This window comes from Mustela putorius, unplaced genomic scaffold, assembly GCF_011764305.1.
Source record: "Mustela putorius furo isolate JIRA1106 unplaced genomic scaffold, ASM1176430v1.1 tig00003834_pilon_pilon_pilon, whole genome shotgun sequence".
Classification (NCBI taxonomy): domain Eukaryota; kingdom Metazoa; phylum Chordata; class Mammalia; order Carnivora; family Mustelidae; genus Mustela; species Mustela putorius.
The window spans coordinates 98,069,287-98,094,637 of NW_025421987.1; the positions used below are offsets into that span (position 1 = coordinate 98,069,287).

The window sequence follows — 25,351 nt, forward strand, 5'->3', positions numbered from 1 at the left end:
GAGCAAACAAACAAGCAAACAAAAACCAAGCCACCTGGAGGGCTTGTTAAAACAAGACTACTGGGTCTGAGTCAATGGGTCCAAGAATCTGCTTTTCTAGCATGTTCCCCAGTGACCAAATTCCTTCAAGAATTTCTGCTCTAAGTAGAAAAGAGAAAGAGGCACCACACAGGTGTGAGACTGAGGTCCAAAATTTGTGCTGAAGTGGAATGTTTGCAATTCTTTAATTTTTTTTTTGAAAAGATTTATTTAAGAGAGCGCACACACACCTGCGTGTGCACGGGAAGGTGGGGGCATGGTAGTGGAAGAGGGAGAGAACTCAAGCAGACTCCCCACTGAGCACAGATGCTCCAAACTAGGCTCCACATGGGGTTTGATCTTACCACCCTGAGATCATGACCTGAGCCAAAATCAAGAGGTGAATGATTAACTGATTGAGCCATTCAGGCACCCCTGCAATTCTTTTTAACAGTGGGTCTTGGTTCTCCTTTGAACAGGGAGTGATACTATCCTTTCTCCATGGGAGCAATATGGCGGTTCTAAAAGTGGGAGGGCAGAAATTACACCCAGGTGCTACAAGAGAACACACACACACACACACACACACACACCCTGTTCTGTAACTCTGATCTTTGCTCTTTTGCCTGGCTGAAGCCAACCTGGCAGTCTTCTTGTTGTCTCCCAGGTGTGACCAGGGCTACCCTCCTTCCAGGAGGTTTAACACAAAAGGCTGCTTGTCAACTAGGAAAGATATCCTCCATTAGTCACTGGACACACCTGGTGGGGAGCCAAGCTACCCATGTCCCCTATCTACAAGAAGTACCAAGCTTATGGCCAAACCTCACACACACACACACACACACACACACACACACACACACACACACACTCTTACAACTAATCCTGCCCCCAAGGAAAGTAGATACCTGGAAACAGAAATGTTTTATGAGGTACTGTTTTAATCTAGCAGTAGAAGGGGTTTCCCTTCCTTTCAACTTGACAGTTCCCTCACTGTGGTCACCAGGAAATTGAGAAAAATGTGGAACAACCTGTTCTGTAACTCTGATCTTTGCTCTTTTGCCTGGCTGAAGCCAACCTGGCAGTCTTCTTGTTGTCTCCCAGGTGTGACCAGGGCTACCCTCCTTCTAGGAGGTTTAACACAAAAGGCTGCTTGTCAACTAGGAAAGATATCCTCCATTAGTCACTGGACACACCTGGTGGGGAGGCAAGCTACCCATGTCCCCTATCTACAAGAAGTACCAAGCTTATGGCCAAACCTCACAGCCTCGGGGGCTGCTGTGGGCAGCAGGTGATGATTTTTATCTAGACAAAAACAGTCTGGAGAAGAGCAACAAAGTTTGCATATGATGAATATGCAATAAATGCTGGCTGAAGTGAAGAGAAAAATGTGTATCATCAAATCATTAGCCAAAATCAAAGGGCAGCCAAGAAGAAGTGGTGTGTTTTACACAAGGTAACGTTCTCAGGATCTGAACTTTAATACTGGTGTAGTTATGCTGCAATTCTTGGACCTTGTGTTTTCCGCCAGATTAGAGTAACTTGGGGAAGCTTAGGATTCTTGCCAGTATCTTTTTTGGAATGTTCTTTAATGTAACACACAGAGATTGTAATACTAGGAGTGTTATGTGTTTCTTTTTTAAAAATTGGTTTAATAAAAATAAAGAGGAAATCCCTATCATACTTCTAGATCACAAACTTTCTTCCCCCATAGTTACAATGTCACAGAATTGAGGTGCAGTTGATAATGGCTTGAACCGAGACCATTAAATTGGCATAGGAATGTAGATTTATGGTTTTACCACCCAGAGGGCCCACAAATATTTAGGTAGGAGTCCCCTGAGGATAGGATCTGTATCTAGTGCTACAATTACTATTACCATTAGTAGCGACCTTTTTAAAAAGACTTCATATATGCTTTGTGCTATGCTAAGCCCTTTACATACATTATCTTAACTAATCTTCACAACAGCCAAACGGGGTCAGCACCATTAGGATTCCCATCCCCCAGTGCCTAGTGCTGGTCTGGCAGGCAGTCAGCACATAAACATTTGTCAAATGAATTAAAACACTGCGTGCTACATAAAAGCCAGCTCAAAAATAAAATGATAGGAATGCATTTCATTGGTTCATTTCCACCTGAAAGGGTACATTTCAAGAAAAGGGATAAGAAAGGAGGGGGGGGGGGACCTTCTGAATTAAATTGAACCTGAGGGGAAAATGTGAACAAATATTTACTAAGAACATGTGCACAGGCTGCTATGGGACAGACAGAGATGTGACCGTCTTTGTCCTCCGTGGTCTTGGGACAGAAGAGGACTTCAAAGCAGACCAGGCAGGTCAAGTTCCAAATGGCTCCAGGCAATGCAGTCATCCCCTCAGAACTGCAGATAATCCACAGTCAACACCTAAATTCCAGTCTAGGGATTGCCTCTACCCTTCTTGGTTGGCTCCACCTCATCTGTGCCCATAGTAGGAGAAGCCACATGCCCAGGAAGACAATAATGACACTGAGGGAAGAGCACAGGAAAAGGTCTCTAGTTCTGACCTGCTACTAAGTGGCTCTCAGTGTCCTTCTCTATTAAAGAAGATCTGTTAAGTGATCTCTTACTTTCTGTGATTTAGCCCCTTCTCTTTGAGAAGCCCTCCCTTGGGTTTCAGATCCATGCTTTTTCTAGGGCCCTCCTTTAGGAAAAGTCTAAGAGGACAGGCCATGTAGGCACTCGCTCATTGAAAGAGGAGCAGAACCTTGACAGATGAGGAATACCTTCAGGGCAGAACAGACCAGCATCAAGATTCTCAAGGGGGAACTATCGTGAAGGAGAATATCAATAACACCTCTTAGGAGTGTTATTGACTCTAATAGGGGGCTTGGAAGTGAATCCCCAATGTTCACTTTTATTTTTTAACTTTAAAATCACTTTGCATAAAAATACAGATACAGGGTCTGAATTTTTACCTTTTTATTCCACATTAGGACCCACCAACCTGTAGCACATGGAACCACAGGGGTGATGTCTACAGCACTTTTGGTGTTTGCAGGACCTACAGCTGTGGCAGAGGAGGGCTATTCAGGGTCTGTTTCCAGTTTCCACCTCATCCCACCAAACCCAAACACTCCTATTTCTACAAGGGACATACAATTGGCCATCAGTACTGTTTTTCAGGTAATAACTGGCATCCTTCTTGCTACTCCCTAGTCAGAGAATCACATAGGGGAAAGGAAACAGGATTTGGGTTAGGGGTGGTTGGTGTGTGTGGTAATTCTCCCCATGTCTGGGTATCTCCCCAGGAGGCAGAAAAAACAAGAGATACACTGGAAAAACATACATGCTAAATGGTTGATTCCGTTTTCCTTGTGGTAGAGGCATGTTCCGGGAGATGAAGAAACAAAAGACTATGTGCATTAAGGCCCCAAGGATTTTTGTGCTTTTATGGAGTGGTGAATTAAGTCACTAATAGTGAATGTCACAAGGGTTTCTCTTTGAGGTTACCAGCACCTTTCTAAAGGAACTTGATGTCATGCTTTCACACATCAAATTCAGTCTATAAAATAAGCTATCTTCATTTATAGCCAAAGAAGAGACATTCACATCAAGTCATGAGGTCCCTGCATAGTCATTCTGGGAAAAGGTAGGGGGAAAAGAGAGCTTACAGCTGACGATGACTTGGGATGCCCTGTGAAGCCCCACAGCCCTTACCCCGGCCCCATGTCAGACTCAGGCTGGAACCCAATTGCCTTTGTGGTGAAAAAACCATGGGAATGTGATCTGAGTGCCTCCCCTCTAGGCTGATTCAGTCCGGTTCAGCCACCACTCCTTCCTCTCTTTCTGAGAGACTCAGATGCCTGAACTGGGCACTTGCAGCATAAATGGGGACACACAATGGCACGTGGGCTTGAGATGCAGGGACGGTGATACAGTAATAAACAAATATAAATAAACCCTGGGCATACTGTGGAGAAGCAGAGGAGGACAGTGATCGGGAAGGGTTTCCAAGAAAGGACTTTGGACCACACACCCGAAGTTAATTACAAGTGCACTAGAAAATGAAAGGCTCTAAAGCTGGCTTTCACCTAGCAAGGTCAGAAAAAATGGTTGGGCTCCATGATCTTAGAAGTCACAAATTCCAGTCTGCAGCATAGAACTTAGCAATATCCTGGTGATTTCAATTCCTTTTCGTCTCTGAAACAAGGTGCTTTTTAAAAATTTAAGATAACTGAAGAAGAATCCACAGCTGACCCACTTCTTCAAGCTTAAAGGAAAGTCTAAGTAGCCAGAGCAATCCCGAAACTTCCCGCAAAGTGTGACATCAATGATTAATCAGCCTTCAGACACATATACATGATATTAGCTCACATTTGGCCCTTTTTCACTTCCAAAAAGGCAGTTATAAATGTATTTGCTGTCTTTCTTCCTTTTCACCTCATCTGTTTTCATCTTACCCCTGGTTTTCAGTTTTCCTGCCCTTCCGTACCAATTTCAGGGGAGGGAAGAAAGATCACCTTGCATCAAACCCCTTTACCATCCTCATACTCACTAGAACCAAAAACCAAGAGAGACAATGAGATAGTAACTTTCCTCACTTGTCCAAATCAAATGACAGGCTCAACTAGTTTCTCCCACATTTTCCTCAAATATGGTATTTAAAGACCACACAGGTCCATCACTAAGACCTTGACTCTCAACCATGTGCTAACAATTACAACCACTTAGGGTTCACCAGAGAAAGTCCAGGATGCCTCACTTAGCTTTAGGTTGGTCAAAAATAGCCAGAACATTCTACTTCCTCTTTTCCTCAGACTTCAGAAGGTCTTTTCTTAGATTTTCCTCTACCCTTTGAATTCTGAGTGACCGGAAGCCAGCGGGGGGAAGGCCCCTAGACTTGAGAACTGTAGTAGTGGGCTCTGACCCTCCGGTTTCAGAGCGCAGCTCCTGGAGCAGGATAGCCAAGTTCTCTTGGGAGAAGAGAGAGAAGCCAAACAGCCAGCTGCCCTTATTGAAAAGGGGAAGCTGCCTTTCAATTTTATGAAGTCTGTACAACCAGAGGAACTGGTTCAACTGAAAAGAGAGGCCGCAGTCCCAGGTGGCGCTGCCCTCCACGCCGGCCAACCTCTCAGACTTTTCTAAGCCCTTCTCCGTGTTGCAACTAGGCAACTAGGCAAGTTTCCGGGGCTCTGGGCAAGGTGCTCAAACTCAGTACAAGACCTATCTTTGCAGTCAGCTTCCGAATAGAATAGATGCCTGTAGTCTCCACTGGGATCTCTCTTTTCTGTTAGAGCAGACCTAGAGAGCCTCAGCGTAGTGCCACATACCTCATACACAATCGTGATCGCCCTGCCCAGCTGAGGCCCAGGATTCTTTAAAGGGTGGCTACCTCACTGCCCCCCCATCTTCCTCAGATCTTAGTCCCAGCTTGCCATCTTCACATCTCACGTCTGGGGAGGAGTCTGGAGGAAAGTGGGAGAAGGTGACTAGGGACCCACCTCTGTTATTCTCCTTTCCCTTTTCAAGCAGCTTTCATTGCTTGCTTCCCGCAATTTTCAGCTGAGGGTCACTGGTCTCCTCCTGCTCTGGTTCTGGCTCCTGCAACACCCTCTTTCCTCCCACACTCCCTCTTCAAGCTGCAGAGCCTGCAGCCACTGCTTTTCCAGTCCTGAAGGCTGGAGGCTGGCTCCCCCAGCCCCCACCTCCTGGGCCCCCTGAGCGGGAGGGGCAGCTGGGGCCATAAACAGAGCCAAGGACTGAGAGAACCCAGGAGAATTGCTCTGCAGGCAAATTGGGGCTGCCACACATCTGGATTCAAGCAGGCCGCTGCAGGGGCTTTAGTAAAAGCACTACCCAAGTCCCCGAATTCTGCCTTTTGACAGGAAATGGGCTCCCAAGAAATCCTGCTTGGAAACCCTTCAGCCCTCAGAGCAATCCCACCCACTCAGAGATTCTCTTTGGCCATTTCCTGCCTTCTCTCCCTTTTAATGTTCCCTTCCTTCAATTCCCAGCCTTGGTTTTGAATGTTTCTGAGCTAGGCTTAGATTCTGGTGAGGGTCCCAGGCCTTCTATGATTCCTTCTCCATCCAAATTCTGGCTCTTAGAGCTGGCTACCACGAAGTTCCAGCCTGTTCTAATTAAATGCAGAGACTGAAAGGCTAATGCAGAGACCAAAAGGCTAATGCTGGCATTAGGAACTGGGAAAATGTCCTTCAGGTTTAATTAGTTGTTGTAGCCTTCTATCAGCTCAGGGTAAAGAATATGTTAGGGTTCTGCTCTGTGTGTGGCATAGACAGGACGATTAAGGGTTCCTTGGATGATGTTTATTTATCAGTAACTCAGAGAGAAAGTTCTATCAGGACTTTTTAAAATGAGAATGAAGCAGAAGATGGGGGCATTGTAAATGGGGGTGGAGGGAAATTTCACCCCAATAGGTGAAAGTTAAAAAGGGCGAATTATCAAGCAAGGGGCCACATTCTCCCTTCTAATCACATACAAACAACGCCTCTCTTCCCCCACCCTCTAAGCTGAAATGTTAAAGTGACAGGAACCGCTTTAGGAACATATGGGCACTCTGCTGAGGCAAAGCCCCAGGAGAGGCTCCACAATTGATAACCTTCTCTCTGTGACCCTTCTCACCATCTTGTTTTGCAGGCTGATTTTGGGGAAATTAGTTGCTTCCTGCCATCTCCTCAACATTAAAATTAGAAGAATAATTAAATACAGCCCTAATTGGGTACACAGAGAGTTCTTGGTTAATTAATGAGCCCAGCTCCGGCCCAGAGCTGCAAACCCAGCGAGCCTGCGAAAGCCCCAGCAGAGACAAGCGAAAAGCCCGCTGCAGTCCCCGAAGAAAATTGTCACTTGGCAAAAATAGTTCCTAGTGTAGAGACAAGTGTCAAACACATTCCTATAGCTAGGAGTCACTAGTTAATCCCTCAGCTGAGATCCATATGTAAATGAGAGCAGGGAAGTGCGCCTCGGCCACTACAGGGACACACAGCTGGGGGGGGGTGCCGAGGCGAGGCTCCCCCGCACAGCGCCGCCCCGCCCCCGCCGCCTCCCCCACCACCCCGCAGGCTGGCGTCCTACATCCAAAGTCGCTGACAAGTAAGTAACTGAGATGCCAAACTGCAGCTCCTCATGCAAGTCAGAAGCTCCCCGCCAGCGAGCCCGCTTTCTGCTGGGGACGAGGACGCGAACGCGGGGCCCAGCGAACCCCCTCGGCCGCGCCCCCCCCCAACTCCTCCCTCCTCCCTCGCCGGCCCGGGCTTTGCTAAAAGAAGGCGCGAACGGCGATAGCCACTCACCTCTGCACCGGAGGCAACAGCAGCACTTCACGAGGAGCCACCCCAAAGAGGGACCTCGGGTGTAAGCCCGGTCGCTGCCCTTCATGCTGCCGCCTGGCACCAGAGCTCCGGCATGGCCCGCGCCGCCGGCAGCGGGTGGCAGCGCGGCGGGCAAGAAACTTCAGCGCCGCGGCCGCGAGCCAGTTCCCTCCCTGTCCCCGCCGCGCAGGCCGCCGCTCTTTCTGGGAGCCAGAGCCACTTTGGGGAGGAGGGGCGGGGTGCGGGCGGCGAGGGAGGGCCTCAAGGGGCGGAGTTCCAAAGTCCAGCTGTGCCGGAGTCCCCGCCAGCGGCCGGGCTGTGGACCGACGCTGGGGGTCCGGGCTGGACCCCAGCCACTGCACACAACAGGTGCTTAGGGGCTCCTCCTTGCGCGCAGTTTCCCGTCCTCCGCTTTGGCTTAGCGTATACAACCAGACGAGGCCGAAGCGGTGGGAGAGGAGCGGATTTAGAAGGTTCAAGACTCTAACGCTTTTCCTCTCTCACAGATGCCCCTTCTCCTTCCCCCCAGTCTCGGAACGTGGACCGCTTCCTCTGCGTTGAAACACCTTCACTTAACTCTTTTCTTGCCCTCCTTTTACTACTTAATGCTCACCATGATCATAGCGCCTGAGTTTTTTTATAGGCTCCCGGCCCATAATGATGTTAGGCTGAAGCACTCCGGATTTGAAATCGCAAGCCCCAGATTCAAAGCTGTTTTGTTGCCTACTAACTCTCTGACCTTAGGCAAAGTCACTTCGCTTTTTTGATCATCAAATTCCTCATTGAAAAAGTAAATAAATAAAAGGAGGAGAAAGGATTGTTAAGTTAACAGGATTGCTAATAGAATTTTAAAAGACATATGCATGTAAGCACCTGTTAGACATTTAATAGTTCCATTTGGGTGAATGCCAGAGAAACTCCAAAGACATTACTCAGGGTGGAGGAAGACTTCCATTAACCCTCTCCCCACCCACAGTGGGTCTATCATTCCTTTCCTTATATCCCGAAGCTTTTCTTTTTAAAATATTTTTCAGGGTGCTCAGTGGGTTAAAGCCTCTGCCTTCGGCTCAGGTCATGATCTCAGGGTCCTGGGATCAAGTCCCACATCGGGCTCTCTGCACAGCGGGGAGCCTGCTTCTGCCTCTCTCTCTCTCCCTGCCTGCCTCTCTGCCTGCTTGTGATCTCTCTGTCAAATAAATAAATAAAAAATCTTAAAAAATATTTTTCATATTTCAAGGGCACACTTACACCCCTCACTCGTACCAGGAATCCCACCGGTCTCACACCCACTGGATTCTCCTAAGAACCACTTTGTTTATCACTCACAGGTCATCTCTCCCATTCTTTCGTATCCAGGTTTAGGTTTCTGGAACCATCCCACACTCATAAAGTAGAGAAGGCCCATCAAGCAGAAAAAAAGGGAAGTCTGTGAGAAGGATTAAAAAAAACAGAAACTGACCACTCAGGTAACCAATTCCCACCTACAAGAAAGACAGCCAGGGGCCAAGCCTTTTAGGAGTTAGCAGGATTTGGCCTTCCTCTCTCAGTTTGAACCATGTTTAGATCTGGGTGTTGCGGCATCTGCCACACAGCTGGGACACAGCAGATGCTCAGGAAATAACAGCAGCACAATTTAATGAATAACAGTAGCAAACATGTATTGAGCATTTATTGTGCCAGGCCATTTCCTAATTGCTTTCTATACATTGACTCATTTATGTGCACGCACACACGGAAACACACAACCCTTAAAATGTAGGGTCCTCTTCCATAACAGAGGAAACTGAATGAATGAACCATGATGAGGCTTTGATGATTTGAGTCTAAAGAGAAATTCTAAAGAGCTTCCCCCCGTAGAAACAGTAGGACCCAGAGTCAAAATCTTACTTCTAGTTCTGACACTTCCATCTCCTTGATAGCCTCTCCCGGTGAGGATTATATGAGAATCTCATTGTTAAGTAGGAAATGTGCCCTGGTGCTCCACATGCAAAACAGAGAAATAAAAGTTCCAGTTGCTCATGCAGCCTGCATTCCAGATTTCTGATTTACCGATCGTCCTGACTGTGATGTCAGGATCTCATCAGCCTCAATGAATTCAGGATCACAGTTATCCTGGGTTCCAGTTCTGACCTACGGCAACCAACACATACTGCTGTCCAGTTCTCTCTTCTGTATTACCAAAGACAAGAGCCATTTGGTTGTCCTTGCCAGGCCAGGGCAGACAACTGGCTAGGACCTCAGCCCTTCTAAAAATGAGCTTTATTTGCCTGTGTTCCCCTGCCTAGGGGCCATGATACAAGAGTCTATATTAGTCCAGCCACCTAATCCACCTCTCTGGATACTTTGGGGGCATTCTGACAGGAATTGAAAGATGCTTCAAAATTGCTTGGTAGCCACTTATTTTTTCACTTAAATCTTCCTTCTGGGCCTTTGTGTTCAGGTAACATTGATCATTTTTCTTTCATAATCCTTTCCAAGAGGCTGGTGACATCATCTTGCAGAAACTGGCTTGAGTTTGGTGTTCGTGGAAGACCCAGCCATTACTTCAGAGATTACAGAATGAGTAGACCCTAAAATGATCTCAGTCTCTATGAAAAGAGTCTATCAGACATGTGTCCACAGGTCCTTTAAACTTGAGAATCAACCCTACTCTCAAAGGCATAAAACATTAAGACTACCTACCCATCTTAAGTTGATGTGGTCAACACATTTTGGCCATCCTGGAGATTCACTCAGGTGTTGGGCACCAATAACTCAGAGTCCCATCACCATCCTCATGTGCCTTCCAGAATGAGACCAGTGATGACTACAACCCAACAAGGAAATCCTGAACATCAATGGGACACTGACCCATGGCAGACTTATTCAACAATTCAGCAAATACTTTTTGAATTCCTACTATATGCCAGGTTCTGTTCTAGGTTCTAGGTCTACATTGGTGAACAAAAACAATCCTAGTCCTTGTGGAGCTAGCTGCTAAGGCAGACTCACCATAAAGGTGAAAGAAAAGGGAATCAACATCAGATATGTGACCAAGTTTTGAGTTGAGGGATTTCAGAAAATAGATGTCTGATTCTTCTAATCTGCATTTAGCTGTTTTATGGTAATGTCCTCAGGACAATTTAAAGGGGAGGGTAGGGCAAAGGTTATTGAACACTTATAGAATCATAAGAGAAAATTAAAAAAAAAAATCTAGGCATTCATGTATGAAAAACTCACAGCTAGTACCATATTCAATGGTAGAAAACAGAGAGCTTTTCCCCTAAAATCAGGAACAAGACATGGGTGTCCATTCTCGTCATTTTTATTCAATATGGTACTAGAAGTCCTGGCCACAGCAATCAGACAAGAAAAAGAAATAAAAGGCATCCAAATAGATAAAGAAGTAAAACTTTCACTACTTGCAAATGACATGATACTATATGACTGTATGTAGTAAACCCTAAAGACTCCACCCCAAAACTACTAGAACTGATAAATGAATTTAGTAAAGTTGCAATATACAGAAATCTGTTGCATTTCTATATACTAATAATGAAGTAGCAGAAAAAGAATTAAGGAAATAGTCTACTTACAATTGTGCCAAAAATAATAAAATACCAAGGAATAAACTTAGGCAAGGAGTTGAAGATCTGTACTCTGAAAGCTATACAACAAAGATTAAAGAAATGGAAGATGACACAAATGGGAAGATAACCCATCCTCATGGATTGGGAGAATTTAATGTAATCCCTATCAAAATACCAGCAGCATTTTTCACAGAACCAGAACAAATAATCCTAAAATTTGTATGGGACCATAGAAGACCATGAATAGCCAAAGCAACCCTGAAAAAACAAAACAAAACAAAAACAAAAACAAAAACAAAAAGCTGGAGGTATCACAATCCCAGATTTCAAGATATACCACAAATTTGTAGTAATCAAAACAATATGATACTGGCACAAATATAGATATATAGATCAGTGGAACAGGATAGAAGCCCAAAAATAAACCCATGATTACATAGTCAATTAATATTCAACAAAATAGGCAAGAATATGCAATGAGGAAAAGATATCTATTCAATAAATGGTGCTGGGAAAATCGGACAGCTACATGTGAAAGAATAAAATGGAATCACTTTTTTACACTATACAAAAAAATAAACTCAAATACCTAAATGTAAGACCTAAAACCATGCAAATCCTAGAAAAGAACACAGACAATAATTTCTTTGTCATTTGCTGTAGCTACATTTTTCTAGATACATCTCCTAAGACAAAGGAAATCAAAGCAAATATATATTGGGAATGCATAAAAATAAAAAGCTTCTGCACAGCAAAGGAAACAGTTAACAAAACAGAGACAACCTACTAAATTGGAGAAGATATTTGCAAATGATATAGCTGATAAAGGGTTAGTACCCAAAATACATAAAGAACTTACTACAACTCAACACCAAAAAAATATCCACAAATAATCCAATTAAAGAGTGGGCAGAGGACATGAGAGGACATTTCTCCAAAGAAGACATCCAGATGGCCAGCAGACACTGAAAAGATGCTCAACATCACTTGGCATCAGGGAAATGCAAATCAAAACTACAATGAGATACCACCTCACACCTGTTGGAATGGCCAGAATCAAAAACACAAGAAATAACAGGTGTTGGCAAGGATGTGGAGAAAAAGGAACTCTTGTGCACTGTTGGTGGGAATGCAAACTGGTGCAGCCACTGTGGAAAACCATATGGAGTTTCCTAAAAAATTAGAAACAGAATTACTGTATGAACCAGTAACTCCACTAATTGGTTATCTACCCAAAGAATACAAAAACACTAATTCAAGAAGATATATACCCTCCTAAGGTTATTGCAGCATTATCAATGGCCAAATTAAGGAAGCAGCCAGGTGTCCATCGATAGATGAATGGATAAAGATGTGGAGAATATATATGCACCAACCATAAAAAAGAATGATATTATGCCATTTGCAACAACCCAGCTGGATTTAGGTAGTATAATGCTAAGTGAAATAAGTTAGTCATAGAAAGACAAGTATCATAAGATTTCATTCTACCAGATGGGAGATGGGGGGATGATGGGTGAAATAGGTGATGGGGATTAGAGAGTAATCATCATGAGCACTAGGTAACGAATAGAACTGTTGAATCGCTATACTGCACACCTGAAACTAATATAACACTATGTTGACTTTATGGGAATTAAGATAAAACAATTCTAGGCATTAGGGTTTTTTTTTTTTATTGCTGTTTTTGTTGTTGTTGTTCTTAAGGCCCCACAGGTGATGCCAGGGTGGAACTAAGTTTAAGAAGTGATGCCTAGGGGACGCCTGGGTGGCTCAGTTGGTTGGACGACTGCCTTCGGCTCGGGTCATGATCCCGGAGTCCTAGGATCGAGTCCCGCATGGGGCTCCCAGCTCCATGGGGAATCTGCTTCTCCCTCTGACCTTTTCCTCGCTCATGCTCTCTCTCATTGTCTTTCAAAAAAAAAAAAACAAAACTTAAAAAAAAAAAAAAGAAGTGATGCCTAGGTCTTCCTCCCCCAATCTCCTGGAGATTCACTTTGGGTGCATCTTTGCTTTAGTAGTTTTAAAAGTTCCCCAGGTGTTTGTAACATGTAGCATAGTTTGGGAACCAGTAGTGCAGTGGTTTTCAGACTTGAGTATGTATCAGAATTACCTAGAGGGTGAGTTAAAGCACAGATGATTGGGCTCTATCCCCAGAATTTCTGATTCAGTAGGACTGGGGTAGGGCACGAGAATTCGCATTCCTATAGGTTACCCCAGAATGCTGATGTTGGTACAGGGGTGACACTTTGAGAACCACTAATGTAGACAATTTTCCCCATGTGTTTGCAATATATGACCCTTCTTTTTGTAACAGCATCTTGGTTTTTCTTTGAGGAAGCGGCCCTCCATTCTCAGACCACATTTTTGGGTGTACCTGACATCCTTCCCTGTCCACCCTCCACTTGAAGCACGGGTCCATGAACCTGGGCTCAGCCAGTCAGTCACAGGGACTGATTCAAATTTAACACATGACCCAATTTTAGCAAAGGATCGTAAACCGTGAGAGCTTAACAAGAAGTCCTGGGATGGCAGCAATCTCTTCCCACGAGATTTCTAAGTTGGTGGAATGTTAGCCTGAAGCAGCTGGAGACCATCTGGCCATAACCACGTAGGAAGAAGCTGCCTGAGAATAAAGTCAACATGGAGGAAAGAGATAAGAGAGTCAGAGATAGAGATGAGAGACTGAGAGAGACTGAAAGACAGACAAGTTGGGGGAGAGGTCTGATGATGTTAACTGAATAACTAGATACATTTTTTCCCAAAAGCTTAATGTACCTTGGACTATGCACACCCAGATAAACTCCTTTTTGCATAAGACCATTGAATGTTTAATTTCAGGGTTTCAAACACCTACCCAGGCATTCCCAAAGTTCAGGCTAAGAACCCCTGAGCTACAGCATGCATATATATATATATATATATATATATATATATATATATATGTATATTTTTTTTTTTTTTAAGATTTTATTTATTTATTTGACAGACAGAGATCACAAGTAGGCAGAGAGGCAGGCAGAGAGAGAGGAGGAAGCAGGCTCCCTGCCAAGCAGAGAGCCCGATGCGGGGCTCGATCCCAGGACCCTGGGATCATGACCTGAGCTGAAGGCAGAGGCTTTAACCCACTGAGCCACCCAGGCGCCCCTACAGCATGTATTTTTAGAGTGTTCTTAATTTCCATACAGATGGCTGAGCCTCTTTCTTATTTGGCAGAGTTTGTCTATGTGGGGCCTCCTCCAAAGTCCATTAGGCTTTCTATCCACTTGTGTGTCCACTTCATGTCTTGTCTGCATTCTATGCCACAGTGAACCCCAAAGAATTCCTGCTGGTCTCATCCTACAGACCTACTGGGCCTCCACACATATACCATAATGCAGGGCCCGAGACCAGGGCCTAAAGGCACTGCCCTCTCCTCCATGTCATCCACAGGCTTCAGTAACACTGGAGGGTGGTGACCTCAGACATCCACCCTATCCACTGACAGACATATGTCCAATTTGTCCTTTAGGCTTCTTCTCTTCAGATTTGCAAGCACAGAGCTCTTCAAAATCACCTCCACAGAGTTCTTAGCGTGAGCCCAGCCAGAGACAGTGCCCCACCTAAGATCAGGTAGAGAGCACACCTTCTACATACCAAGCCTGCGTAGTCACTGTGAGGGCTGTGGACATGATTCTTGGTGAATGTGGAGACAGATGCAGCTTTCCTCCTGCCCCCTGGCCAGTCCTGTGCCTGCCTTTTTCTCCTCCAGCAAAGACTGACTTTTAGCACCCACTCCCAGAATCTGATCCAGATTCAGATCTACAGTTACTTTTAAAGCTCTGCAAGAGATTTCAGTGTAAAGTCAGGACTAAGAACCACTGACCTTGGGGCTCCTGGCCGCCTACACCCTGGGATAACTTCCTGCATAGTTGAGATGGAGTTTAGAGACATCGGAACGGGGATGTTTTCACTTCCTCAAACCGACAATTGGCCCTTCATTCATTCTTCTTCTGCCTGTTTTTCTCTCCAGGGGCTAATTGCAAGTCCCTTAATCCTCATCTTCCCCATGTGGACTTCTGACCTCTGAACTTCCTGACTGTGGATACCAGGGTGATTCATAACTTTCCTACAATTACCCCATCCTGATTTCCATTTATGACTGTGGCTCAGAACTCTAAGATGGTTACTGAATATTTATTCAACATATGGTGGGTTTTTGAACATCTATCTGCAAGTCACTTAGCTCAATTGTATATGGGGGTTTGGGAAATTTATATGGGAAATAGAAATTGAATAAGACATGTACCCAGAACAAAGACAAAGAAGAATTGGGTGAGTTCTGGGTAAAATGCGGTTCAATTTTTTTTTCTTTTTCTTTCTTTTCTTTTCTTTTCTTTCTTTCTTTCTTTTTTTTTTTTTTTTTGGCAGAAAAAGGGAACTAAAGGCAGACCAGGACTGGGGCATAGGTAGAGGTTTTGTCTTTATGTGAAAAAGAGGAACTGAGATAATCACCACCAGTAACCAGAAACTCTTCAGATTAGAGATTGGAGGTGCAAAGTGTGCATTACTTCTGTATTTAATTTGAACTCCAAATATGTCTTACAGAACTACATAATGTTCACATGGGTAACTATTCCCAGGCAATATGTGCCATTTTGATAGCAATGTCTACAGAAAAAGGCACGAGTGCCAGCATTAGGCATGGTAATCTCTTCTCTGTTCTGTGGTTTCCCCACTGCACCATTGCTGGCCCTGTGGGGGCCACAGACGCTAGTGACGAAAGCATCCCTAAGCTCATCCCATATGTGTAAATGGGTTCCGTGCGTGCCCACCTGACACCTGTCTGCCTCTTTCCTCCGCCTAACTCACACTCAAGAACGTGAAGCCCCAACATATCCTGTCAGTCTTCCTCTTTGTTTTCAGGAAGGGAGTCTCACTGATCACTCTCTGGTCTGAACCAGGCCCCAGGGAGGGAGGAGGAGGTCTAGGCCATATCAATGAAATCAGTGGGATTTCACTGAGGACAGAGGTGTCTCCCCAGAGCAGCCAATGCTGTCGTCCCATGGAGACAAAGAGGGAGAGCTGCGGGCAGCGAGGACAGGTTCCTGGAGATCTGTGGTGAGCAGCCGCCTGAGCTCAGGAGGAGGCAGGCTATTTATCAAAGCGAAAGATGACTGGTACTGGAGTTGCTAAAAACAAACCCTTCCAGGTTTTATCTCCTTCCAGAAATGCTTACTTCTAAGTAGGTCAAAGTATTCCTGAAGTAGGGCAGTAGCAAGTGCCTGTCTATCGCTTTGACTGAGTTCCAATTCAGGAGGCTAACCACTGCTACGCGGCCATCACAAGGGATGGCCATTTTGGTCCGACCCTTGGCGCCACCTGACCTCCCCCTCCCCAGTGCAGGAAGAGCAGGGGGAGCTGGTAGACCTTTCTCATACATCAGATGCAAAGTGGATTTTGCTTTGACGTAATTCAGGTCAGTTTATTGAAGATGTCAATAATAAAAGCAATGTGGAAGGCACTGCCCATCCCAAATAAATGTGAGGTACTTAGTCCATGTGCCCCCAGAAAAGACTTCCTGGGAAGTAGGAATAAGAAGATTTCCTCAGTCAAAACTCCTGACTGACATCAGAACACTATTCCTTGTTCCCATCCTCAACCTCCTGCTAAAGCTTAAGTCAGCATCCACTACAGTTTTTAGGGGATGGAGAACACAATGAACCTGGTGCTTCACACACAGACTCCTTAGAGGCCCTTAAAGAATGGTCCTCTTCCCTTCCTTCCTCCCTCCCTCCTTTCTTTTAATATTTACCAAGAACTTCTCATATGCCAGCCACTGTTCTAGACGCTGGGGCTAGAGTAATGAGTGAAACACTGAGGGGGTGGGACAGTGGGAGGAACAGACAATAAATGTCAACAAATGTTACCATGTGGTGATAAATGCAAAAAGTAAAACAGGGAAGGGGGGTTAACAGCACAATGGGGGGGTGGGATTCTACCAGGTGACATTTGAGTGGAGACACGAAGGATGTGTGGCAGCCAGCCATCCAGGTATCTGAGGACCCGCAGGTGATAGAACAAAAGGTGCAGGTGTGGGGGAAGAGTGTGCGTGGCTTGACCGCGGAGTAGCTCCGTCAGGCAGGCTAGTCATGAGAGTGGGGGCACGGTCTGGGTAGAGGATGGCCCCACTAAACCTGTCCACATCCTAATTCTTGGAACCTGGAAATGTTATCTTCTATGGCAAAAGACACTCTGTAGATATGATTAAGGGCCCTGAGATGGGAGGTTATCTTAGAACAGGGAACACAATCACACGAGTCCCTAAAAGCAGAGCCCCTTTCCAGCTGTGGTCAGGGGGAGACAAGACTGTGGAAGAAAAATCTGACATGCAACCTTGTGGGCTCTGGAGATGGAGTAAGGACCATGAGCCAAGGAATGCAGGCAGGTCCTAGAAGGTGGGAAGTCAAGGAAACAGCTTCTACCCCCAAAGCCTCCAGGAGAAATGCAGCCCAGCTGACACCTTGATTTTCGCCCAGTGACCCCTGCATGGGGCTTCTGACATTCAGAACTGTAAATGAGTAAGTGTGTGTTGTGTGCTGCCCTATGTTTGTTGTGATTTGTCACTGCGGTAAAGGAAGACCTAGCAGATGATATCTGAGAGCGGGCTCTGGGTTAGGATTGGTAGGAGCCGCCTTGTAGCCCCAGGAATGACTTGGGGTCTAGTCGAAGTGAGACTGGAGCCAGGGGCCTGTTTTGTGCTGAGAAGGGTCTTCAACCCCCACACGTCCCCTCTTCCCCTCCAGCAGCGGGGAGCCAGCAAGGCTAAGTCTCTCTTGGCCCCTCTGAGAAGAAAGGGAGGAAACCAGAGTGCTCGTGTCCTGCAGGGCCTCGTTGAAGGTGAGGCAGGTGATCCTATGGAATCTGCCGCGCTGGCTGGGTCTAGGGCGCGGTGGTGGAAAATCTGACGGCCCAGTCCTATCCCCAGCACAAGGACAAAGAGACGGACAGGCCGCTCAGTGAGGGGCCAGCCTCTCTGCTCCCCGAAGACAAGCAGCCGGTAGGAAATATGGCACCAGATAGAGGCTCACAGACTTTTTACACTTTGCTGGGTTTGGGTTCAGGTTGCAGTTTCGATCCTACAGGGGTCACAGATGAGGGGAAGATGTTCTCAAGGTTCAAGCGACACGGGGGAAGGCACTGAAGGGGCGAGAGGAGGGTCCTGACTACTGTGTCCGGCCAGGCAGCATCAGAAGGCCATAGCCGAAGGCTGCTCCCGGTGCCTCCGGGGGCTGCTGCTGGCAGCCTGTAGGACCCTTTTACTTCTGAGCTCTCCCGAGCGCACAGGGCAGGCATGTTCCCAGCAACCAGACCACCAGCGCCCTGTTCCTTCTCTGCTTCGCGAGCCCCATTCTGTGCTAGTGTTTCTGGCCCTTTTGTTCTCTTGGCGGGTAGTGGTTTCAGCTGAGCTAGCTCTTGTAAGAGTAAGATGCACTGTCTTCTTTTGGGGGCATATTCGGGTTGCTGGGGTGACCTCCCCTCCGGCATCTCCAGCCTTTCCTCAGAAGGCACAGGCAGTGGCAGCCTCTCTTCTCTGGGGTTGAATCCCAAAGCTCTCATCCCAGCTCTGAGCCCTATCTTCTGGCTCAGGAACTTCTGAGGAGCAAGGTTGCTACTCGAGTCTCGCCCTCCCCTCCCCCTTGGGATGAGAAGGGGCCTCATCTTCACGTAGACCTCACAGATTTGCAGTGGACACCAGAAGGCAGGAAAACATGCTCTTACAATGGGCGTTTGGCCTAAGCTAAGTCACAGCAGGCTGGCTCCAGAGAGGGAAAAGGGCAGGATCTCTCCGGAGGGCCCCGGGGAAATCCGTTCTCTCCCTTGACAGCACATGTCCTCCTCCTGCTTCAGCTGTACTGGGAGGCAGTGCCACACGGGGCTGTGTTTAGGGAAGGTTGTGGCCTGACCTGACACCTTCCTATGTGAGGCTTCAATTCCAAGCCCTGTCGTGTCCTAAATAACACCAGATGGAGAGTAGCCCGCTGCAGGTTGGACACTGCGCCCAGAACAAAGTAGGCCTGGGGCTCACGTTCCAACTACCCTTGCTTCCTTTTATTATTTAAAAAAAAAGAAAGAAAAGAAAAGAAAAAAAAAGTGAGGGGGTGAGGAGCGTGGACTGGATGGCCCCTACATCTCCCACTTCCTGGAACTCCATCTGGCGTGGACTCCCAGACTGTTGGTCAATAACCACTGTTCTGGCCCATCCCATTGAGGCAGGATATCCCCACACCCACCCCAACACACAACACCTCGCACCGCCCTGCATCATACAGGTCAGCCTATCTCTACGGTGTGATCCCAGTGCTTCCTTCAATGACCACTGTTTATCGCTGGGAGAAAATAGGTCACTGAGAGGGGCGAGCCAGGGAATAACTTTGAATTTTCCGTTCAACTATTATCAGATAGGATCTCAACCCTCTGGTAGAAGGTAAAAGAAAGAAGAGAGGAGTAAACCATTATTTGGGAGGGAATCATAGAGAAAAACAGACCTGCTGGTAGTAGCCTGGGGGAAGGGCCTAGGAGAAGCCAGGAGTAGAAACTGAGGGAAGTGGGGTGCAGGCTAGAGACATTACTGGCCCCTTTGCAGAACCTATGCATGGGAGGAGGGTGCCTGGGTGGCTCAGTTGGCCAAGTGTCTGCTTTTGGCTCAGGTCGTGGTCCCAGGATCTTGGGATCAAGCCCCATGTCGGGATCCCTGCTGAGCAGGGAAACTGGTTCTCCCTCTGCCTCTCTCCCCACCTGCTTTGTGCTCCCTTTGCTCTTGCTCATTCTCTATCAAATAAATAAAATCATTGAATATGCATGAAACTAGAACCTGGACTCTGTGAACAGCCCTGGAAAGGATTCCAGCTGGAAATACCCTAGACTCACTTCTGTGAAGCTGTCAGAGCTGGGACAAAGAGCAGGTAGGGAGACCAACATTAACTGACCGCTGGGAAGTCTAACACAGGGGAATGCAGAACTGTTGCCCCTTTTCATAGACTTTGGGGATCTTGCCCAAGAACATGAGCTAGTCAGCAGCTGAGCCGGGATTCAGCACTCAGGACTGAGCCTAGGTCAGGACTCCTGGTGCCTCCACGCCTGTCATGGCTCATCTTTCGGCCTGCTGCTACGATCCGTGGCAAAGCCTCGTGGTAGACAGGCTTCCTGTTTCATCCTAAACACGTTTCATCCCAAAATGTGTTTCATCCTAAAACAGCAACGTGACCAACCTTACAGTTTAAAAGGACTTGCACTGGGGTGCCTGGCTGGCTCTGTCAGTACAGCATGTGACTCCTGATCTCAGGGTTGGAGGTTCAAGCCCCATGTTGGGTATAGAGATTGCTTAAAAAAAAAAAAAAAAAAAAGTCTAAAGAAACCAAAGCATTTTTACTTAACAAGGCCACCTAGGAGCCTTCCAGCAACTCTGAGATACAGGTATTTTTATCAGTTTCCCTTTGCATAGGTGTGGGAACTAAGATAAAGGGGCCTTCCACTCATTCCATACCCTGTCCTCTTCACAGCTCATCTGGCTCCCTGAGAACCAGATCCTCGCCCGTTTCCTCAAGGATGTGTAAGTACACTTCTAAGAAAAAGAAAGATGACTGTCATGCATTAGATTGAACCATTTCAAATTGCTGATACTCAACCATTTTTGACTAACAAAAGTGCCAATTTCTTGTGGTTCAACCTAAAAATTAGACCTTGAAATGAAGATACTGATGCTAAGTGTGGATTTAAGGTTTAAGCATAGGACCCCTAGGTTCATTGCTCTCAGCTACTAAGGATGCTCACCTGATATGGAGAGAAAAAAGCAGACATCCTTAGGCCTGGAGGGGATCATGCAGGTAACTCAGGAGGAGAGAGACGAAGGGTAGTAAACATACCCTTTTAGAATAAGCAGCAATAGGAATGACTGTAGGGAATAACTAGGAAGAAAGAGGAGACCACAGAGAGACTCCGAGTGAAAGTTGGTCGCCTGTAAGCTGTGCCCAGAGAGAAGACGACTAGATCAGAGGTGCAGGTGAGGGACTAGAAGGGGGTACTTGATGTGCAGGGGGGAAGCTGGACAGCTGCAAGTTCCTAGATCCAAGGATGGTTAACGCCTTCAACTCTGGTCATGATCGCGGGGTCCTGGGATTGAGCTCCACATCGGATCCCCTGCTTGGCATGAACCTGGTTCAGGGAGCCTGCTTCTCCCGTTCCCACTCCTCCTGCTTGTGTTCCCTCTCTCGCTGTGTCCCTCTCTCTAATAAATAAATAAAATCTTAAAAAAAAAAAAAAAAGAGGACTTCTAAAGCCACACAGACCTAATCACTTTAAACAAGTTAGGATTGTTGAATTTAATTCAAAATATTTTGTTCTGCCCTAAGGAATTAATAAAAGATAGAAAAGGTACAGAAAAACTGTACCTTAGGAAATAAGTGTCTAACATTTTATATGCAAATTACTTTGTTCTAAATAAAAATCAGGAGATGCAGCATGAGAATTAGGACTGAGGGTTTCAAGTAGGGGGATGGAGACAGGAGCACAAGAGGAGGGATGGGCAGGAAGTATCTGGGTTTCAGCACGAAGTAACAGGAATTCCTCACCATTAGAATCACACTAAAATGCAGCAGGCTTCTTGTGGAAGTGATGAGCTCCCCGTCTTTGGGAGTGCTCAAGTAAAGCTTGGCTGGACCGTCAGAGACATGCAGAAGGGGCTCCCTATATTAGGGAGAGAGTCAACCAGAGGACCTTTACTGTGCTTTTCAATTCTAAGCTTCCAAGAAGCTGTAAAGAGCCAATATTTTGAAATGAAAGGAAATCTAATCGAGGGCCACTTTTATTCAATTATAGAAAGAGAAATTTTAATTCTAGCTTTTAATAATTCTGAAAAACGACCAAGAAAAATGACCAAGAATCTCTACCCATGCCTCTCCATGTGTCTTAAAACACATTTTTTCTTTGAGAAATATCAGCACTCAAGTTTGTTCCATTTCTCCTGCAAATGCACTATGTTTTGGTTTCCTTTGTTCTTATCCCAAAGTATTATGTTTTTTAAGGACAACTTCACTGCCATTTTTCACTGCAAACATCCTGTATTCAGCTATGTTATTCTTAAACAGGATTTTGTGGGCTAGTCTGGGAACCCATTCCCACCCCTACACATCACTCTTACCTGAGAGTAGCTGTTCTTAATGCAGAAAGGCCCTGAAAGCTGAGATACAGGCTTTTGGCAGATTCTCCAGGAGTCAGGAGGTAGGAGGAAACTTTTAGTCTCTGGATCTGACAGCAGAGGGGATGGGAAAGGCCCACTTCAGTTCCTGGCAGCAGAAAGTTCAGGAAGTTCCCATCCTGCACAAAATCTGCAGGACAGGCTGGACCAGCTCCAGGGTTAGGCCAGCCCCTACCAGAAGTGGTCCCAGTTTGGCCTACTAGTCTGAGGGCCGATCAGAGTTTTTCTGCCCCAGCTGGGGACACCAGGATCTTTCTAGCGGGCAAAGCACTCACAGGATAAAACCAATGTGTCTGTTGCTACTAACTCAGGGGGCGCAGGGCGCACGAGGCCAGAGGTGGGAGGGAGAGTAAGAAAGCAGCGTGTCTGGCCACCTCTCCCTAAATGTTCATCCACCTCGACTGCCCTTAAATAAAGGGCAACCTCACCAGATGGAGGCACAATGAACTTAAGTGCCTGTCCCAACTGGCTTCAGAGTTAGGAGGTCACAACTCTGGTTCTTCACCTCTGGTGAAGAGGGAGACCTCGGGAAATGGACGGACTTGACTTCAAATTGAGGTCCACCACTTGCAAGCTATGTTATTTTGGGCAAGTTGCCTAATCTTTGCAAGACTCAGTTTCATTGTGTTTATAAAATGAGAAAATAGTGGTGTTACTCATCTTCAGACACTAACCCAGAAACCTGGCCCACAGGAGACTCAGTAAATGTCAGGCATTTTGATGAGTTGGCTATAGACTTCATGTAAGTCAACAGCATCATGGACTGCCTCAGCATCTTCAAGCTGTCGGTGCCATGGGCCTCTAGAGCCCAGGTGTCTGCCACTGTCCTATACCTTCATACCCTCCACAGCTTGCGCAAGCCGGTCCTGAGGCCAGCAGGGTGGTGATAGGGAACTCATCAGGAGATGCCGCAGGAAAGCAGTCCCTGCAAAGAAGTCCACACCACCCGGGGCCACTGCCCCTTGCCTCCAGGACATCAGCTTGTGCGGCTCACCTCCCTGGCCTCGGTTTTGCTAAGCCAAGAGACCTTTCCTTATTGTTTCTCCAGGCACACAGCTGGAGTCAGAGACACTGCAAGAAAAGTAAAGGGACACAGATATCTCATCTGGGTGCACAGAGAAAAACCTAGACTGGCTTTTGGAGCCTGGGGCAGAGGCACTCAGGACTAATGCTGTTTTCCCTCCCATTTAAACCAATTTTAGTATACGGTTCAGTGGCTTTTAGTCACAACATGCCCATTGTGTGACCACCATCATCATCCATCTCCAGAACTTTTTTCAAGTTGCAAAACTGAAACTCTGTACCCATGAAACACTAACTCCCATTCCTCTTCTCCTTCCAGCTGCTCATAACAATCACTTTGTTTCTACGAATTTGACAATTCTAGGTACCTCATGTAAGTGGAACCATATGGTATTGGTTCTTTGGTGACTGTGGTTTATTTCACTTAATATAATGTCTCCTTTGCCCATTTTTATTTAAAAAAAATATTTTCTTTATTTATTTGACACGGAGAGAAAGAGTGAGAGCACAAGCAGGGGGAGCAGCAGGCAGAGGGAGAGGGAGAAACAGGCTCTCTGCTGAGCAAGGAGCCTGATGTGGGACTCAACCCCAGGACCCTAGGATCATGACCTGAGCCGAAGGTAGATGCTTAACCAACTGAGCCACCCATTTTTAAATAAAAAAAATTTTTGTGTGTGTGTTGTAGGGGTTCTTTATATAACTTGCATATTAATCCCTTCCAATTCATCTTTACTGTCTCCTAGTAAAGGCAGCTGACCCCCTAAATCAGGGACTCTCAACACTCGTGAAACGTCAAAATTACCAAGAAACCCTGGAAATACTGACGCCCAGGACCTGGGTGGTTCTGTATTAACTGGTCTGTGGTGGGCATGTAAGGCATTAGAATACTTCGAAAAAGTCTCCTTCCAGTGGTTCTCAGATGTATCCGGAGTTGAAACCACTGCTCAAAAGTCTCTGCCCTGCGGGAGGCGCTGCCCTCCCCAACTCACTGCTGAAAAGTGAGAGGGGATAGATTAGGAAGAGGAAGAGGAATGACGAGAGAGCCCCCCCCCCCCGCCCTGCCTCCCGCGTCCAAGCCCAGGGAGGATGGCAACAAAGTCATAGGAAAGACAGCCCCCCCTCACTTGGTCACACAGTGCTATCATCAGCCCTGCCACCGATGTATCAGAAGGAAACAACCAACCATTGTCTCCTGAGAAGGCGCAGGAATGACAGACAAAAGAGAAGCCTCGAGCCTTCCGGAAGTCCGATGGGCAGAGTGCGCGGTGGAAAGGTCTGGGCAGGGAGGCGGGAGCCTTGGTTCTACCGCAACTTTGCCGTCAACTTTCTCTGTGGCTTCTGAAAAGCCAGCTCACTTTCCTGTGCCCAGGGGTGCCCTTAGAAGAAAGGAAACTGGGTAGTGCCCTGCTTCTCAGCCCTGGCTGGACCTTGGATTCACCTAAGGAGCATTTGAAAAACACTGACCCTCAGGTCCCACTTCAGAAATTCTGAATGCAGCAGTTTTAGTGGGGACTGGATGTTGTCGTTTGGTAAAGTTTCCAGTGATTTTACAAAGCTAGGGTTAGAGCCATGGTCTAGTCGTTCTCCCACGTGCCCTCCTCAGTGTTAACATTCTGAGGTTCTTCTGTCTCCATTTCTGGGGGCGATGGTCCTGGCCTGAGCACTCATGTGGCGCTTGGCACATCCTACAGATACTGCCCTCTCACAGCCCACAGGCACACTGACCTGATGCTCTCTGCAAAGGTGAAGAGGACTAGTTCCCTTCTAAGAACGTAAAAAGGAACAGATTCTGACCTGTAGTGACCTGGGATGAGGCCACAACCTCAGAAGAATGTTTTATTCTCAGTCCAGCTGTGCCTTGAGAGGAGGAGAGCCTGCCGGAGACAGATCAGCTGGGAGGAGGAAAGGCCAGGTGGCCGGCAGGCAGCTGGGTGGGATGGGAGAAGGGGTTTCTGCTAAGAGGCCAGTACTTCTGGCAGGCCCTGCAGAAGGAGGCACTTTCAAAGCTGGGGGGTGTGGTGGTGGTGCACGAGGGCACAGACTTTCAGAAGAGTCCTTGTTAGGGTCCTAAGGGCTACTCCATGGTGCCGCAACTGCCAGAACTTGGACCCCCGGGTGTACTGAGCCCACATGGGGGAGAGGGTGGTGGGAGCTCACAGGCTGCCCTCTGAAGTCCCCCCCTCAGTGGCC

The 25,351-nt window shown here is 46.8% G+C and overlaps 1 protein-coding gene across 24 annotated transcripts in view; it reads right to left on the reverse strand.

Moving 5' to 3' along the window:
- Positions 1-25,351, reverse strand: part of KALRN (kalirin RhoGEF kinase) — a 659,936-nt gene that overhangs the window by 112,683 nt on the left and 521,902 nt on the right. Inside the window, exon 1 of one of the 24 annotated variants that reach the window (XM_045088808.1) lies at positions 7,316-8,180. The exons of 17 other annotated variants lie outside the window; for them this stretch is intronic. In XM_045088808.1, coding sequence (XP_044944743.1) covers positions 7,316-7,400 — 85 coding nt within the window. In that variant the 5' untranslated portion in view covers positions 7,401-8,180. Of the gene's footprint in view, positions 1-7,315; positions 8,181-25,351 lie in introns of those variants that run through there. 6 more of the 24 variants (XM_004745421.3, XM_045088809.1, XM_045088812.1 and 3 more) reach the window with 6 other exon arrangements.